We start from the raw sequence: 19416 nt of genomic DNA, 5'->3' as shown, positions 1-19416 counted from the left end.
GTAACTTATGAAATATGAGGCTGTAACTGGATCACTAGAAAGCTTCAGAGAGGCCTGAAGGACCAAAACACACAGAACTCATCTCTCCGGATAGGAAAGCACAGCACTAAGATCCGTATCAGGATCTGAGAATATAAAGAAATGGCTGCAACAACCTAAAACACAACCCGGGCCAATGTGCTGATCTTGATTCCAAACAAATTCCAAAGCTTTTAACTGAGGACCTCCCAACCTGAAGTAAGCATTAATAAGGGTATCCTTATTAATTCTGACATCTTCATGTGTGGCTGATACCACCTTATTCATGCTTCTATCCTGTAGCCAAGTAACAGCCTCCCTGAACTCACTTCCCCAACATGCACCCGTTACTTGGTGGACAACACACTTCCATCACACAGCGGATGCTGCCTGCAGAGAAGTTAGAGCCACAAGACAAAGGGAGGTAAGGCTGTATAAATTCCTTAGCCACCCTATGCTGTACAGGGATCCTCACATTTGGCAGGATTAGGAGACACTAGAAGCAGAAAACGGTAACAAATCTGTAACTGCTATTACACTACTTGTTTGAAGCCTCAGGGCTTCATTTTCCTGCTCAAGTCTTTGATTAGACAACTAAATTTCAGACTACTACTGAATTTTTGGACACCCACATTAACACACCAACACCCTGAAAAGATGTGCTGCCACCTTTCATGCCATACACACAGATGTCAGCATCAACTCATGTTCCTTCCTGCAGAAACAGTAACCCTCTATACAGCAAAACTGACTTACAATCCATTCTAGCAAAAAAACGGTAAGTGTAGGAATCAAAAGCTGGGGCCTCTAAAAAAATAGGAAGGAGTGCCATGATACAGAGCTGATTTTTACAAAAGGCACAAGCAAATGTGTCCACTTACTTAACAGACTGTTTGGCTGATTTTATCGTGCATTTTTTTCTGGATATCACAGTCATTTACTTAAGAATCAAAAGATTAAATGTGATTCTTTTGCCTTCAGATTGTCCTGTTAATCATAACTGTAGATTAAAGTTTCCAGCAGTAAAGAAAGAACAACAACAAAAAAGATTCCTTCACGTAATGAGTTTCTTGTATTCCCTTTTTGCAGACAATGACCAAGTTCCATTTAAACTCCTTAAACACAGATTAACTTTGAGGGATCTGAGGTTCCTCAAATACAAGTTTTTCTCTTGTGACTTCTTGATCCAGAAACCACTTAGGAATTCCTATTTACATGGTTCAATCTGCTTCTATCATAGTTTTTTCTTCCACATGCGTTAAATTGCAGTCAGGTAGATGTCAGAAGATTTCCAACTGCTAACAATTACACAAAGGAACCATCAACCATTACCTTGCACATCCAACAAAATGTCTTTTTTTCCATCAATCATTACCTTGCACGTTGCCCTATGAATCCTAATTTCTTTGAAGCTCTTAGTTGTCTAAAAGTGTAACTTCTGCACATGTGCCAATGCAGACACATGTATTCAGCATTACAGCTGGGTGACTGACAGAGAACCAACCCTATTCTACCCATGCATGCCAACAGCACCTGGCAGTCAGAATACAGCGTTTGCAACTGCCTGAAGATAGCCGTTCTAGAAACTAACAGAAACAGTAGTCCCTCAATAAAGAGAGGCTACATGACCAAAGCACAGAAATCCACAAAGAATACTTAGCCTTTAAAGGAAAAGCATTTACAAATTTGTATCTGATAACGCAAACAAAACTGACAACTGAACTTCTAAGAGATGTTTCATTTTGATGAACAGCTGGTAAGAGAGAACAACATATCGTATTTTAGACACCAGGAGATACTAACCCTGAGAAAGCTTGGAAATCAATGTTGTTGCTTCAAAAGTCTCAGAAGACATTCAGAGCAGCCCAGGAAATTCTTAACAAACAGAAATCACTTCTACCTATTTCAACGTCTATGAAACAAGCACTGATTTTTTACACAAAATTGCAATCAATACATAAGGGGAAAGCGAGCAGATAAGCAAAAAATACTTTTTAGGAGTATATTTTGAAACAAGAGGGTATTCTTGATTTTGAAACATAAAAAGATCAAGACCACACCTGTGAAACCCACATATCTAAACTCATATCCACCTTAGCAACTGACTTCCAGCTACAGCTCCACTGATTTCAGTGGGAACTTACTGCTTCTAAAAATGTTAGACCATCTGGTAGACAGCTTATAAAAAGAGAAGAACAACAGTATCTTGATAGACTCAGTAACTGTACTTGCATGTGAAAGTTTTAAAGCTGTGTTCCACAAGTGGATTTTGTAGCCTCTGCCAGCCCTGAGCTGCCCTAGCTACGCTTCTACGGGTACCACTACAACACATCCAATGCCAAGCGCATTTACAGCACATGGAGACACCAGTATGGAACAGACTGATAGACTTTTCTCTAACAAAGATGTACTCATACACACTCAAATGAGAACAGGGATAAACTGGCAGATAATTCCAAAGCCACAGTAACTACTCTACTTTGCAAGCGCAGTTTTGCACTCCTCCTTAACTCCCAGTTGTCAGTTCAGAAGGCAACAGCTTGTGGTTAGATGCACAAATGAGAGATTGATTCATTTTTGCTGCCAGGGTCAACCTGTAGTCATAGCAACAGGCATAACAGGATGAAGAACAGAACGGTTCATAACAGGATCAAGACACAGTACTGTTCATTAGACCAAGAATGGGAAATAATGTCACTACCAATTTTTGCCTTACGAAACTTTCTCAAAAGTTTTGAGAAAGTAATATAAAAAGAGAAAAGTTACGGGAAAGCAAAACCAGCTGAGTTCAAAGCCAAGTGTACAAGGTCCAAAATACCAAGTTTTAAAACTTTAGGTATAAATATTTAAGAGCTTGTAAATCTGCTTCAAATATTGGTAGCAAATTAAAAGGGACTTCTAACTCTCTGTTGTCATTCTGGTAGAAGTTGCTTTCAGAGTTGATTTTCCTCAACAGCTACACCCTAGGAAAGCTGCCTTCCTAACAGATTACCACAGAGCAGCAAATACAGGGTAGAAAAAATATTCAGCATTCTCTCAGTTTGTCTTGTAAATATAAAAAGTTGTTTAACCCATATCTAAAAGATGGCTTAATGCCCAACCATATCTTTCCAAAAAAAGGAAGTTAGAATTTGTATTTTTAGATAGTCTGGTAAAATATGAACAGTTTACATGAACTAAATGAGTCATTTAAAAAGCCATTTTATCCCCATTAACAGTCATGAACATTAAAACAGTTGTTGTTTTAGATACTGTGTGTGTCTTAATATATTTCTGAAAGACTGCCTTAAAAAACTATCCATCATGTTCAAAACACTGCATCAGGAACCTAGCTTAATTCCAAATTATAAATATAGACCAGCATAGCTTGCCTTTTTGTATTAGCAACCATGTACATAAAATACTGTAAACAAATACTTACTGTACCATGGGAAATTGTAAGAAAACCATTTTTAACTGAGCACTTCCTTTTTTGCCATACTTTTCTGATTCTGGTTTAAAGGGGGAGAAGAAGAAAAAAAAGTGACTCAGTTTTTAATATATTTAGTATTACGTTGCTTCAGCTCTTAGGACCTAATTTTTTTCCCCTAGTTATAATCCAGCAGTACTTACCCATCACTTTTCTTGTACAGACTACCATTTCGTTCAGTGCCATGTTCCTTGTTTCCCTGAGGCTGATGTAAACTGTAAGCTGTACTCTGACGTATCTGAGAATCCTGAAATATACAGAACAGCAATTTATAATGCATTCCACACCTTCAACCAAAATATCTCCCCTATTAATGAGCTTCAGAGCCTTTCCTTCCTGCTCTAACCCTACAGGGCCACACGAAGCACATTTTTCTTCCTCAATGAGACAGAACAAGATCCACTTATTTATTCAGAGGGCACAACAAAAATTTGAGAAGTAGCCATTATCAGCCATTATCACCTGCCAAAATCCTCCTACTTGCTTTTATTTAGCTTTACTATTGGCCTTAATATATGGAGGGGTTTACCAAAAAATTAATTGAGCAGCAGGCTTTCCAACTCATGCAAACACTGCAGTGTACAAAGACTAAAAATTATTATTACCTGCAATTCCTAGTGCACCCTTCCATTGTAAAAAAATTACATACAGAAATTTGAAGAAGTAGTTTTCCTTGTGGAAACTGAGTCATTACTGTCTGAAAGCAGAAGAGACCTCCTAGAACCAGTTCAGCTGGCATACAGGAAAACTGAAAAGTTATTTCCATAAGAACAATAACTTAAACCAAAATTTCTTGTACAAAGTAGAATTCTGGGACAGGAACTGACAAGGATTAACTAAACCCTTCTCACTGTTCTTAGAACGACCCAGAGGCAGGACCCACCTGCTGCAAAAGCCCAACTTCTTAAAAAATAAGAACCCGATAATGAGAAATCTGATGTGTCATACTATATTAGCAGTGGTAACATGGGATGGACTTTTCAATGCATACAGTAACAATGAGCAGTACTTATAATATTTACTGTTTTCTTTTCTACTATCTTTGTTCTATGGATGCAATACACCTCTGTGATACATGGCGGATAATATAAGTATAGCAAGGAAAAAACACACAAAGCAAGCAACTCAACTATCTGAACTATTCTAAGCAAAAACTTAAACGAGTTATTAAGAAATAAACTTAATACTTTGATTAAAAAAATTCCTTTTGCTAAAAAGGTGAGAAAGTGTGTCTCATATAATAGGAATATGATCTTGAGATAAAACCTTTTGGGTTTTCAGAGTGCACAGATGATAAAGTACAAAGTGATGTTAAAAGTATAGAAAAACTATCTTCCTAATTCATAATTACAATTAGCTTCATACACTTTAATAGCCTAAGTATAAGACATCTCCGGATATAAGCAGGGGAAAAAGACCAACTAAAACCAAGAACGCACTTGGACTGTGCTTTTCCCCAGAGAATGGCTGCTGAGATGGAATGCTGCTCCTTTACAAACTCCAGCAGGATACTCTGCTACCAAATCTACTAATGCAGCCAAAGCTGTTCAGGATCCACCTCCACAGTAGCAGCAACACATGACAGGTCCAAAATATCACGGGAGGAACAGAGCTACCACCTATACCCTTGTTCAGTGCACTTAGGACTTCGCATCTCCAGGCTGCAGGACTTCAGGCTCATCCCAAATACAGGCTGCAGCACTCCATGGTGCTCCTTTTCAGCAGAAAAAACCTGTGCCCACTGCCGTATCTCTCAGCTAGTGATCTAGGAAGCTGTCTCAGGTAGCTACAACATTCACCTGAGGCTTCTAAAGACACTACAAAACCACTGCTTAAATGTCCATGCCTGACAAAGCACCCCTTCAGATTAAAACCAGTCTGTTTATCATTCCTTACCAGTCTGTTTACACATAATTATTTGGTTTCCTGGCTGCCCAACATAAAACAGAACAACATTTTAAAATCATTCTCTTTGCTCATTAAGAACCACTGCATGCATACATTTACTGTCGTCTGAAGAAAATCTCATCTGACACTGCCTATTGTGTCCTACCAATGCCTTGATCTCTGCCTCCCATTAGCCAGTAAAGGAACTCCATTCCCAGGATTAGAAGCCTTACAGGAAATTAATTTCAGTTTTCCACATCCTCAATCATGTAAAATTTTCAGGTGACCTCCAACACTTGCCCATAGCACCATTCCCACTGCTTAAGATTGTGCTGCTACTTTTTGTGCACTATTTTCTGCTGCGTTTCAGCTACGTCCCTTCAGCTGTTGTTTACGCTCAGCTGCTCTGTTTGGCCAAACTGGCAAGCCAGTAATACAAGCTTCCTGCCTTACTTCAACCAGAGAGGAAGCTGCTGTAGCTGACGTGTACTTCCACACATTCATTACTATGAACAGTATCTTTAAAAAATTTAATACTATTTCATAAAAACAACTTAAGGACAAGACAAGGAGATTTTCAGTTTTAAATCCTCAGTTCAGGCCATGCCCAAATCAATAGCATCCCACGTGATTGCCACATCAAGGTTTTCCACAGCTCTCTGACAAGCAAGTTCATGATTTTGATCTAGTTCCTAACAGACAGGATGCCATATCACAAATCACTCATCACAATTAACATCCTTCCGGGTAATCTCAGCATGCCTTTTCCATATGCAGGCTCCCCAAAGGATCTTCCCTTGTTTCTGGTTTGCATATTGCACATAACATGAATACAACAGGGTCAGATCCCATGGCCGCATCAGAGGAGCAGGAATAACATACATTACCTATGGAAGGCAATGGATCACTGCAGGATATAGGACATACCTAGTGCAGAGTACTGTCATTTTAAATCTCTCTTGAACATACCAAGATCAGAACAAATTGAAGTACACAAGCCTAAGAAACTGAACTCTGTCCACTTCATCAGCTTTGAAATGCAGATAGGCATAAAAAAAAAGTGAATCATTTAATTGCAGCATGTTTATAGTGAATCACTTCACTGACCATAAAGAGATTTGAAATGATTTCTTCCAAAGTCTTATAAAGATCGTCTGACTTGCAAATCAAGTTGAATAGCGTAGCTAAAAACGAAAGAAATGTAAAAACAGCATTCTGTAAGGATGGTCTGTGACTACTGATGAGAGACTCCAAAAACCTATTTATCTCTTCTAATATTTGAACACAACAGAACTTTCCACACAAGGTACTTTAACTTATACACAGCAAATTTTGGCTAGCCATTCCACAGCTCCCAGGGAGCAGGATTTTAGACTGTCCGGATCACTCCTGTGTGTAAAGCTGCCAAAAAGCCTTTACAGTTCTCCAACAGCCTGAGCTTCTCTTGCATTTGCACGATAGTTGCCAAGAGGATGTTTCAGAGATCTATCCCTTATCTGTTACAGCCCCACAGAGCCTTCAACAGATGTATCTGCCAGAACCCCCTGCAGGCAACCTCTCCTATAACACAGCTACTATAATTTTTGTCAAGAAACCCAAAATTTATCCTATTTTGCAGTAGCCTAAATAGATTCTGGGTTCTACAAACATGTAGAAGAAGCAGAGCAAATCTAAACACTACAGTAAGACTACCTTCAGACAGCACACGGAAAAGAGAGAAATGAAGGCAATATGACTCTACGGTTGACCTCGAAACTTGTAGGAGCTGTACAGTTTGAAAAATAAAAGTTTAAAAATTAAAAATTAGAGGGGTGTACACACAATGACATGTCAAAAAGAAGTTTCAATACAAACCAAGTTTGAGAAAGTTCTGTGCAGGAGGAAACTATGTATACGGGCACAACGAAAAAGGTTCACTCTAAGTGTGTGTGTCTTTTTTTTTAAAAACACAACAGAAACAATATTTGCAACATTCTATTATTTCATACATTAAGTCCATTTTAATTAAAAATACATGTATCTTCAAAACCTTGCAAGAACATCAAATCAAGCAACTGGATTTGTTTCCCAAAAGAGAGGGCAAAGGAAATTACCAATTTGTCTTACAGCAATTTTCTTTCCCAAGAACAAACTTCTTTTTTTTTTTTTTTTGGGGGGGGGGTGATGGTGGTGATAATACAACAAACAGAAGAGGAAAAAAAAGGACCAGCCTTTCATACCAACAGAAAAAAAACTCAAAGGAAAAATCCAGTTTCTTGAAATCTGAATGGAAATCATGCCAACTATTTTCATTAAAACATAGTAACACTTACTCTCCTAGACTTCGGTCACAAAATGTTAATGCATTTCAGGAAGGAAAAAGAAATCGGTTATAGTGAAGGAAATTACAGTGCAACAAGAACAGTATTAGCGGGTCGTGCAGTCAATTATACCAGGATTGTTTGGCATCCCATTGATTAATTGACGTTTTCAAAAAACTTTCAAAATAATTACAGTTCTTCTCATGCTCTGCAGGTAAGCATCTATATCTGAATTTGCAGAATTAAAACTGAATATAGCACAAAGCACTTTTTACACGTGTATTTTTAAATGCAACAAAACCAGTACAAGTAATAAATTTAAGTGTATTATTACATTTTTCAGTCTCTGAAAAGATGCGTGCTCACCACATCTTACATATGCATTTAATACCAGTATCACCGATAAACAGGTAAACAACAGAGAAGCAACATTCCCAGCAACCGTGAAACTCTGTTGCTTCTATTATCTCTCTTGAACGCAAACCCAAATAAAATGGGAAGCCTCATAACACAACCTAAACAGCAAAGATTCCTTACTGAGAGTGGGCAATCAATGGTGAATGCAAAGTAGTCACCACTTCCACTATGACCATTAGTCTTTCGTTCCACCAAGCTCAAATTTGGAAGTTTTTAGCAAATGCACCACCCTGTGAGTCCTAAATGCCAGGCTGAACTTAAGAAAGTGCCTGCAAACTGTACGGGGCTTTGTAAATGATGGTTATTATCACAAACTTCAGATGGGAACAAACAGCACCTCATGGTGAAGTGTGTTTAAGACTGTCTGAATGCCTATCAGCAATTCACAGAATAACAAAATGGTCTGGGTCGGAAGAGACCTTTGAAGACCATCTAGTCCAACCCTCAGGCCATGGGCAGGGACATCTTTCTCTAGAGTACGTTGCTCAACAGCCATCATCTGGCCACCACTAAGAGCTAGAAGTCACCATAACCTTTACGAGAAGATGAAAACAAGACTGGAAAAGATGAAGGAAGTCGGAGCTCTACAGACTGAACTATTTAATTGTGATCCCTCTCAGAAAAAGAATCTTGAAAGGGGGAAGTAGGTTCATTCCTCACTTACTCATGACCCAGCAGCCACACAAAGGAAGCTGGCTGGTATTTATCTATATGAAGAGGAATCACTAGCACTCTGAAACAAAGTGGACCAAATATTTAGGATTAGATTATAAAAAAGATGCTTGCTCCCAGATCAGTTTGCCAAATAAAACTACTCCAGAATTCTTTAAATCTAACACCAATCATAACCAAAACTCAAAAAGTACGTACTTGTTAGATTGCCGAACTGACCCAGCTCTTACACATTTGAAAACTGGCATTTTGCAGTAGAGTAGCAAACTTAGTTGTTATTTTTTGCATATGATAATGACAAGAGGTGGTTTGGGATTTTCAGTTTTACATATTTATACAGTTTGGAATATTATTGTGAGATAAGACTGCACTAATGGGATGTCCTCAATACTGCCAAAGTTCTTCCATTCTCACTTTAAGCAACGTAGGCACATTTGCCTGTTAGTTCACAGACAGTGCATCATCTTGAGTATTTTGCAATATTGGTAACAAAAAGAAAATATTTTGTAGTACGTCTCATATTTTTAGTGGGAATTCATTTTAAAAAACACCTGCCTTTTTCAAAAACATTTACTATCAGCAGCAAAACAAAGATCAATAAACAAAAGAAATTAGATGGCTGATAAAAGTTAAAATAACTCAATTTCAATTACTAACATTACATTAGAGGTAATTAAAACGGGTATTTCAAAGTTAAACCACCTTATATGCTCACCTCTTTCTGATCAACCTGGAGTGCTGATTTTAAAATATCTCTAAGCTGTGTTAATTGTCTTCTTTCCTCATCTTGTGCTTGTTTAATCTTGAATGAAGAAAAACACAGGTTAAAAATAACATTATTGTTTCTTTCAATGCAGTTCTTCCAAACTTGCTACTTAATTAGTTCATTTTTCTGAGAAATGTTCAGCTAAGAATGAAAACACAAAGAGAAAAGATAAATGTGATCTGTTTATTTTCCTTTCTATCTTCAAAAAGCTTGATAATAGCTAGGATGTTGCTGGGTTAAGACTTTGATATTGCCTCACTGTGTTCTTGCTTCCTTGCGTTCGTTATTTTCCACTTAAGTCAGTAAATATTTGAGAGCAAAGGCTGTTCTCCTAACATTTTACACAGTGGGGTCAAGAACTGAAACTAAAGCTTCTGGATATGATATTAAAACAAAATTTTACTCAAAACCTTAGAATGCTGACTATTAAAAGTCAGCCAACCTGAACCATAATGATGTAAGTTGTACTGCAAAAAACTAAGTTTACAACTTTCACAAATGTGAAAGGTTGCTACTCACTGTATAAAGATCTGTCGAGAGTGTCTCAATTGAAGGCTTGAGACTTTCAACTGCTTTTAACCCATCCTGAAAGAAACTTAAAAAGAAAAAGAAAAAGCAAACTGTTAGTAAAATTTACTTTGTATTTTCTGTCTTAAAAGTTGCCAAAGAAAGACATGCATATTATTATGTCATGCCATAAACTTCAAAACATTAAACATCTGGTTTTTATACATCTTTGACTGCTCCACCTCTTTATTTCCATCATAGCTTATTTTAAGATGCAAAATCACCAATTAAATTCAGAACGCCCACACAAATTTTCCTCATTCTCACCTCAAATACAGGTTCTCATCCCACTTTCTGAAGGCTCAGAACAAGCAAGATTTATTTGTAGAACAGCAAAAGCTCTAGCAGATCTAAAATAATTGTGACTTTTTGGAGCCCAGTAACTTCACACCTGACACAATCTTCCTACTAAAACAAAAGCCCTTTGTTTCCCAAGCATTAATTATGGCCTATATGTGAACTGAATATGTTACATCTTTCTGTATCGTATGCATTTTTGTATTGACACAGTAATGTTATCTATGTCAAGTAAACCAGCTCTTTAAAAAAAAAAAAGTGAGATTTAAAAAATAGATAAAATAGATTTAAAGAAACCACAACTATACGCACATTTGATTATGAATTGCTGCACCATTTGCAACAGAAAATATTTTCATTCTGGGAAGCAGGCATGAAAGTGACAACATAACACAGCATTTATGTTGTTGAAAGTCTATTAAATGGATAAAGCAGACAAATGACATACTACAAGTGAAACTGATTTTAAAAGCAACATAGCTATATAGGGAAAAAAACCTAGATAGATTTAGACTGGTCTTTTAAGATGAAAACTTACTGATTTGAACAGGTTAACAATGGCTCTTTCAAGTTTATAGATATGACTTAATTGATCTATAAGCCTACCACAAAAAAAGTACATCGTTCTAATGACAGCTTTGTGTTTTATTACCGAGTCCTTCAATTAATTAGAGTGATTCTTTCAATATAGTTTTATCCCACTGCTTATGCAGTTTATGTTCGAGCACAGACAATTTAGATCATTGCTAGATACACTCAAAAAAGCCCATCAAAACTAATGCAGCAGTAGCTAATTACCCAAACACATAGCTTTGTTTCAACAGTAGTTTATGAAATATGCCAAATTATTGCGTGGCACTCCTTTGGAACAACTATTATATTCCATGGGACTAGCTGAACCTTATTACGTGTTTCAGAATACAGTAGCAAAACCAGTAACTAATCTATGACAAAAGCAGTTTGTCAAAAGACAGCAAGAACAGTTGAATCTTAGATTTTGAGAAATCTAGAAATGTGTTATGAAGATGTCAAAAGTTTAAAACAAAGCATTGCTTCACTTATTGTGTAGATAAAAGAAAACTAAAACATACTTGCACTGAGCATGAAAATACTTGATCAAGTTCTGAAGTAAGTCCACTCCTTTTTTAATCTTGATTTCATTGACTTTCAGCAGATACTGTTAGAACAGTAATTCACAAAAGAAAGTAATTATTACTGCTACACTCTTTTTTAACATTTTATTTTCAGTTATATTTCAACAAGCTTTAACAGTTGCAGATTTAGAAGGCCTAAAAGAGAGAATGCGTAAAATAGTGGCTTCAAGTATTAGTCACACAAAAGCAATTGTCACCACTGATTTCTGAACCCTGTAGGGATACTTCACCATAATTAGTTCAAATTGTTAAAACATACTTGGTGGCTCCTACTGGAGGCCTGGGTTAAAGGAAGCATAAAAGGGTTTGTCTAGTAAATTTAGGAACCCATTCTTAAACCTAGCAGCCCACCTAGGTATCTATCTCACCAGCTGTTAAATTTACTGCTAAATAGATGTCATTAAGGAAGAACCACTTTACTCTCAAAAGTGAGGGATTCTATTAAAACATTTTTTAAATCTATCTTCTGATTTTATCATTCTGTGTACAAATTTCTTATACATGGTAATTATAACAAATTACAGTTTAGCAAAAGATTTTTAAAATCTACTGTCAAGCTGAAAAAAAAAAAAGTCTAATTAGTGTCCTTTTGCATTAGGCACAAAGTCTATATTAAGTGGCAGCTCCTCCCCTGAATTCCATAGCACAAAAGTGTCAGCCATGCCAGCAGAAATAAGATTGACCATCCTTACTTACATACTTAACTGTCCATTAAATGATGACAGTTTTTAACCCCTGCTTAGACACTGACCTCCAAGCAAAGGAGTGAATGTCATCTTATCAATGCCCTAATGCATATGGTTTTTCCTAACCCGCAGTACATCCTAAATGTTTAAAACCCACTAAAATAAAGCCGTACCCAAGTGCCATCTCTTTCTCTGCTGGTTCAGGTGAACAGATGATTAGCCTAAATGTAGACACATGTACTAGATAGTACTTAGGAGAATAACCTCTCCAGCTCCTGTTAATTTAAAAAGGAGCTCTATGCATCTGGTATTCAGTTCACTCTCACAATTTACTAATGACTAGCCTGTCCTTATGATACAATTTTAATAGGTCACACTTCTGACTTACTATCAAAACCAAAACAAAGTCCCCATATATGACAATTCAGAGGTAACTGAGTATAAACATCTTTTCTCAAAAAATCAGAAGAAATACAGGATACACTTCAGCTATTCCACATTTAAGGTGACTTGATCCAATTTCACAGACTTCACCCTGCGTTTTATTATCACTACAACTGACTAAAGTGAACTTCTCCTTTACTGTGACACAGGAAGACAGAAGTATTTGTTCCTGGTTGTTTCTTAGGAAGGATACAGATGGACAATTAGCTGGCAACATCCATAAGTTTACTGGGTACTCAAATCTCTTCATCAGTTTTGAGTACTTTAGTCTGACTGTATAACAACATGAAGCTTTTCAACCAAGTATCAGTGCATGAAGTTACTAAAAGCGATATTCAGGACAACTGCTGTTAAGCTGTTGGCATATGAGTCAAATTAGCTCTAATCACCATAGTAAAACCATAAGAAACATCCATAGTGTATTTCTGAGTTAATGCACAGAAACAATGAACACAGCAACTTGAATTCCTGACCACAGGACCTGACATGCCCTCAAACGAATCAAACCAAAAATATTCAAATCAGATTTAATGTACTGCAAAATCATGGAGATTTCAAAGTAGAAACGTTCTGAAACATCTTGAGAGACAACTGGATTCCAGCCATAGCACTTTTTTTTCAGCACCAGCCCAACAGTGTGCTAGACTGGAGTCTCTCCTCATAATAACACAACAGCTGTCAGCATAGGGAACAATTCAGAGAATGATCTAGGGCTTAAAATAACTTACAGTGAAGCAGTAGTGTACAGGCTTATTTATTATCATCTCTTCGCATTTAATTGAGCTTTGCATTATTTATTTATTCTACAATTTAATGTTAAGTGAAATTAGAAAAGATCTAAATTCCCTGCAAAGGCAGCACATCAGGATAAAAAAAGTGGCTTAGCAAATGGAGTTCACTAGTAATTTGGCTGTCCCTCTAAGATCACAGCTGCCATTAAACAATTGTGGTTTTCAATTTTTCCCTAAAAACATTAGCAGAGTATGAATTTTACATTGAATCTCACCTCACACATCTGTAACTGGAAGAACCTTCTTTCCTTCTCCATCTCTTCTGCAATTTCAGCTCCACTTATTTCTGTACGGATCATCCCATGCAGCTTAGCATGCTCTTTTTTCTCCTTCTCTATTTTTGTACTATAAGGCAAAGAATCAGTCAATGAAGTGAGAAATCCACAGCCTCTCTGGAAATCTGATTATTCACAAAGTCTACTGACAGATGCAGAGCCAAAGTCTCGTAGCTTTGCATATGACTTACTTCCAGATGACATTTCATTTGAAATTTGACAATGACTAAAGATCAGCAACGACATACAGTAGCTGAAATCTTAATTCAATCATCTGTTAAAATAATGTCCTGACAGATATTCCAAAAGAAGATATTAAATGAGAGGAAGATATTAAGTTTTCGCACTGAAGAAAAAAAATCCTGAAACAAAATAACAAATTCTAATTGGAAACCTAGAGGGATGTTTAATTGCTACTGACCAAACACTGGTTAACAGAGTTCAATTATGTCACCAGATTTATTGAGTCTTGCCTGTCGTCAAGTCATCTTCTATATATACAGGGTTTTCTAAGCCAAAAATCACAGTTGCCATCTCTACTTGCTACTGAGCCAGTTGGCGCTGGGAATGCCGGCCAGCCAGCTGTATTGCAGACTTCAAAAGTCTGCTAGACCAGCTGTCCTAATTCCCTAAAAGTTTCCATGAACGTTTTCCAAGAGCTCTGAATAAAACAGGTTCTCCTACAGAATATAAATGAATAACCAATGCCTAGCACACAGTATAACTCCCCTAAACACACTTGTGCATTTGTTACAGCTATTCTCTATATTATTCCTAAAGGTAGTAGCTTAATTACATAACCCAGTTAAGACAAGCCTGATATGGAAAAAGATACTAATAAAAACAAATACATGAGGGTGTTTACTTTTTGGAGAAAGACTTTTAGCTTGCTACTTGTACTGTTCAAGAAGCTGAAAATTCTGGGAAGAGCTTCCTGAGGAAATGTTATATTGCTTTTTAACAAGAGGAAGCATTACACAGGAATACAGGAAGCAGACGAGAGGTACAATTAACATCCGCGCTATCATACCTCCTCTTGGGCAGTCAAGTGTCTCTCAGCTCTCCCTCTGAAAAGATGACGTCTCAAGTGCTCTCTTAACCTGATGTTAACTTTACCTTAGCAGCTTATGGGAAAATGTCCTAGATGGTCTACGGACTTCCAGTCAGCAATATATGCTGTACTTACACTTCTCAAGAATAAGGAAATGCCTCCTTCTACACCTCAAGCAGCAAGGGAAAACTAGAATTAATCCCATCCCATAACATTTCCAAGGGGAAGCATTTTGAACAGCAATTCAAAAAGCTTCACTGCACTCTTGGTGCTGGCAGGCAGGGCAGAGCCAGCCCTGTGCAGTATTCCAGCAGCCAGCACACCCAGCCAGCACTGCACTCCTCCTCAGCCCAGCGTGTCCCGCCAGAAGCAAACGTTCAGAGGGAAGCTCCTTCTCCTTTGAAATAAATGTTCTGAAAACCTTTGCTTGCCTGAATAAAAACTTGGTTCTAGGACATCCAGTTTTCATCAAAAGTAAGTCTGTACTCCTACTCACTGACTGCCAGGTATGCCATTTTGTAGCCACAGAGTCCAAACACAAGAATTAATGAGACACCAACCGCAAACAGGGGAGATACACCATCACAAAAAGATTCACAGAAAATTACAAATAGGCAGCTCCTTTCTACCACACACTTTAGGAGACTTTACATTGTATCATAATTGGTAGTTCTAAAAAAGTCAAACCTTACAGCAAAGATCCAGGACGGTTTTTGCTCTCTTAATTTCCACGTTAATCTAACAATTCATGAGGCCAGAGAACTCACTGAAATTTAAGTCAAATCTAGTAACTATCAATTGCTATTGTACTGTATTTTCCTTGTTTACAGAGAACAATACTCAAACACATGATAACATAACCCTCTCCAAAATTTTAAGAGCTTGTTAACATTATAAGGTGTCTCTAAATGCTAGTTAAACCAAAAGACAACTGCCTAATAGTCAAACATTATGCACACTATTACAGCATACATTGTTTTAAGAAATATAATTCCTTTTAAGGAAAGAGCTAGATTTCAGTGAAAGAGTCCTTTCTACTCTTTAAAGGATAAATCTTACTCCACAGACAAAAAGTATTTAAACCAAGACTGACATCTAACAAGTAATTCAGAGAAATAAGACATCCTTGAAACTGTTCGCTAAAGCTTCAGAAAGTTCAGAGATGCTTTACAAAAAAAGCCTCAAACCATCCCTCAGTGACAAGTACCAGAGATCAGTGATGGTGCATTTCACATTTGCATTTCTTTGTTATTAAGGCTTTTAGTCTCTAACTACATTTTCAGCTTCGGGATCCAGAAACCAACCTGTTGTTTTGCAACAGTAATATGCCACCTCCTATCTGACTGATACTACAGGGAACTTGTTTCTAAGGAAACAAAGAAAGCACATACAGCAGCGCTGCATGCACATCTTCTGAGTGCTAAAGGTTGGCTGTGATTCCTACCCAAATGCAAGGGTCAACTCAGCTTCAAGTGTCACTGTATGGTGACATTAACCAAATCCTTCTGGCAAAGACAGTTCTACAATGCACCACTGTAAGATTTTCAAATACTGCAGGGTATTCAGGTTTTTCAGACAGATAATTTAAGCAAAATTCATAAGAAAATTGGGAAAACTCTAGAAAAATCCTCTAGAAGCAGCAAGACAAGCAAATATTTTGTAAAGCTGCTGTTCTGGAAGGTCATATAGCACATATCACATAGATAGACTTTGCTGACTAAGATTAAAAGCTAAGCACATTTCAGCTCATTTGCAATGCAGCTGCACATGACTAACATACAGTGAGCTCAGATCTGTGTAACAGAGAAGTAAAGCTGCAATAACGGATTAAGAATTACAACAGAGAAGTCTGTCAGTTACAGTTACAACATAAAGTCTTACACATTAAGTGTCCGCTATATGAATATTTTTACAGCTCCACTTTGAAAAGCAACTGGTTTTCAACGCAGATTTTAATTTGTATTTCAAATAAATCATTTTTTTCATACAAATCATGGTATAGATAAACAATAAAGCAGGCATTTTTATTGTTTCAGTCTTTAAAAAGGCCTTATTTTACTGTTCAGCATGCCAAAGACCGGTATTTATTTTCAGCTAGTGAACAAGGGTAAACAAATAGAACACCCTGTACACACACAGCAGTAGTGAATTGGCTGGCTGGGCAGCAACTCTTAGGTCTTTCTTCCTCTCCTTCCTCACACAGCAGTAAGCCAGGCTGAGTCTGGGTATGTACATGAGAAGGTGCAGAGACTGGGAATAGCAGCTGGAATGCACAGTCTTGAATGGGGAACACTCTCGAAAATGGAATGCTTCCAAGGGCTATTTTGTTTGACAAAACAGTATTACACATTTTCACTTTAAACATCCTTTTTTTTCTTAAGAATTCCTTTCCAGCCTGACTCTCCAACTTCAGCTCTGGCATCCTACCTTTTAAGTGAAAAACCTTTCATCTGATTGTATCCTACTGCCTGTCGAGGCTGACAGTAAAGCATGACTTTCTCACTTATCACCCAAGTCCTGAATGGAGAAGTCACCAATTCCTTTTGGAAATGTGGGAAAGATTTTTGCTTTCGCTCATCCTGCACTAGAGGATGGGGGAGAAGATGGCAGAATGAGCAAAACATGTCCAGACCTCTCCAATATTTTATTAATGATATCTGGAAATTAATTCAAAGCTTTTTCCATTTAATTTGCAGGTAATGTCTTTCAAAATAAAAATACTTAATATGAAATCTCAGACTCAAAGCAGTTTACCGCGGATGCAGTTTACCTAAACTTCAGTAAAGCCTCTGACACCGTCTCCCTCAGCATTCTTCTGCAGGAACTGGCTGCTCATGGCTTGGACAGGTGTGCTCTGCACTGGGTTACAAGCTGGCTGGATGGCTGAGCCTGAAGAGTGGTGGTGGATGGAGTTACATCCAGCTGGGAGCCGGTCACAAAGTGGTGTTCCCCAGGGCTCAGTGTTGGGGCCAGTCCTGTTTAGTATCTTCACCAATAATCTGGATGAGAGGACCAAGTGCACCCTCAGTACATTTGCAGATGACACCAATCTGGGGTGGAGTGTTGAACTGCTTGAGGGCAGGAAGGCTCTGCAGGGGGGTCTGGACAGGCTGGAGCGATGGGCCAAGGCCAACTGTATGAAGTTCAACAAGAAGTGCCGGGTCCTGCCCTTGGGTCACAACAACCCCAGGCAGCACTAGAGGCTTGGGGAAGAGCAGCTGGAAAGTGCCAGGTGGGAAAGGGCCTGGGGGTGCTGGTCTCTTCTCCCAAGTAACAAGCAATAGGACAAGACAGAACAGCCTCAAGTTGTGCCAGAGGAGGTTTAGATTGGATATGAGGAAAAATTTCTTCACTTAAAGTGTTGTCAAGCATTGGAACAGGCTACCCATGGAGGCGGTTGAGTCTCTATCCCTGGAGGTATTTAAAAGACACGTAGATGTGGTGCTTCGGGACATGGTTTAGTGGTGGACTTGGCAGTGCTGGGTTTACAGTTGGACTTGTTCTTAAAGGTTCTTTCCATCCCAAATGATTCTGTGATTCTATATTAAAGCTACCTTGTTTAGCACTTTCATTCTATGCCACTACTTTCAAGATGTGGCCTCCACTTTGTCTTACGTACATGCTTTATAAGGAAACATGGCAGAAATATCTATGACCTATAAATATCAATGATCTACTGAGTCACATCAGGGCTCTGAAAAAGTAGTTTAGGAAAAGCTTGCAGAATTTTCAGATAAAATTTCAGATATCGTTTAAAAAATTTCAGATATCGTTTAAAAAATGAGACTGTAATAAGAATTTGTTCATTCCTCCACTGACTTCCAATGGTATAGGAACAAATCATTCATATTAGAGATATACCTGGATACAAGTGCTTGCGCTTCTACACAGTAATATAACATACCTCAGACTACTGTATTGATCTTATAATCCAATAAGCACATTCAAACAACTTATCCTCTTCACTCAGTTGTGCGTAACGGACCTCATGCCTGGCTTTTCAAGGGAGAATGGCAAAGGAGAGGAGGAAACCAGCCTTTCCAGGAAAATCTTGTTAGTTTTCCTTAAGCATTTATGTTTCATAGCATTAGCACAACACTCAGCGCAGGACTTCTGAAGTTAATAATACATTTGTAGGCCTAAAATTAAGACACCTTTATATAAAAAAATAACATTTTTTTATTTTCAGAAAGACAGGTTTAGGTCTGGATTACAGAGAATATTCAGCTAAAAATGAGTAATTAATACACCTCAGTAAGTTTATCCTTCTATTTCCTGTGCAGCATTGATACAACATCTTTACCTCAAAATCTACCACAACAGGGCCAATTAAACTAAAGAATGTGGGTGAAATCTGGCCCACTGCCTTGTTGAATACAGTCTGCCTGCTGGGAGAATGAGCAGTTTTTACGACATGTGTACTCATTCCCCATATGCTCCCCCAGTGCGACTGCCATTAGTGTTTAAGTACATGGGGGAAAACAACTGCCTTGTAACAAGAAGAGCCCAGTCTGCACCAGTTCTACCCGAAGGACATAGAGAGACTAGTCCCACGGTGGTGCTGAGGTGGCAGGCAGCACCACCCAGCTCTTACATGGGAAACAAACACTGTAACTGAGGTC

General features: G+C 37.9%; 1 protein-coding gene and 1 long non-coding RNA gene across 5 annotated transcripts in view; one reads left to right on the top strand and one right to left on the bottom strand.

Annotated features, from left to right (window-relative positions):
• The window catches only part of ASAP2 (ArfGAP with SH3 domain, ankyrin repeat and PH domain 2), a 96880-nt gene that overhangs the window by 33013 nt on the left and 44451 nt on the right, over positions 1 to 19416 (bottom strand). For 2 of the 4 annotated variants that reach the window (XM_040598704.1, XM_040598707.1), the window contains exons 6-12: positions 13684 to 13813; positions 11485 to 11570; positions 10049 to 10124; positions 9479 to 9565; positions 7687 to 7695; positions 3631 to 3734; positions 3440 to 3509 (exon numbers count right to left, since the gene is read on the bottom strand). In XM_040598704.1, the coding sequence (XP_040454638.1) occupies positions 3440 to 3509; positions 3631 to 3734; positions 7687 to 7695; positions 9479 to 9565; positions 10049 to 10124; positions 11485 to 11570; positions 13684 to 13813 (562 nt within the window). The remainder of the gene's footprint in view (positions 1 to 3439; positions 3510 to 3630; positions 3735 to 7686; positions 7696 to 9478; positions 9566 to 10048; positions 10125 to 11484; positions 11571 to 13683; positions 13814 to 19416) is intronic. The other 2 variants (XM_040598708.1, XM_040598706.1) reach the window with 1 other exon arrangement.
• Positions 271 to 19399, top strand: LOC121090308. Its single transcript, XR_005828517.1, has 3 exons — positions 271 to 281; positions 18110 to 18114; positions 18580 to 19399. It is a non-coding gene; the product is annotated as an uncharacterized LOC121090308 (long non-coding RNA).

This window comes from Falco naumanni, chromosome 6 (genome assembly GCF_017639655.2).
Source record: "Falco naumanni isolate bFalNau1 chromosome 6, bFalNau1.pat, whole genome shotgun sequence".
Taxonomy (NCBI): Eukaryota; Metazoa; Chordata; class Aves; order Falconiformes; family Falconidae; genus Falco; species Falco naumanni.
The sequence above is the reverse complement of the archived record's forward strand: the minus strand, read 5'-3'. Positions and strand labels throughout refer to the sequence as shown.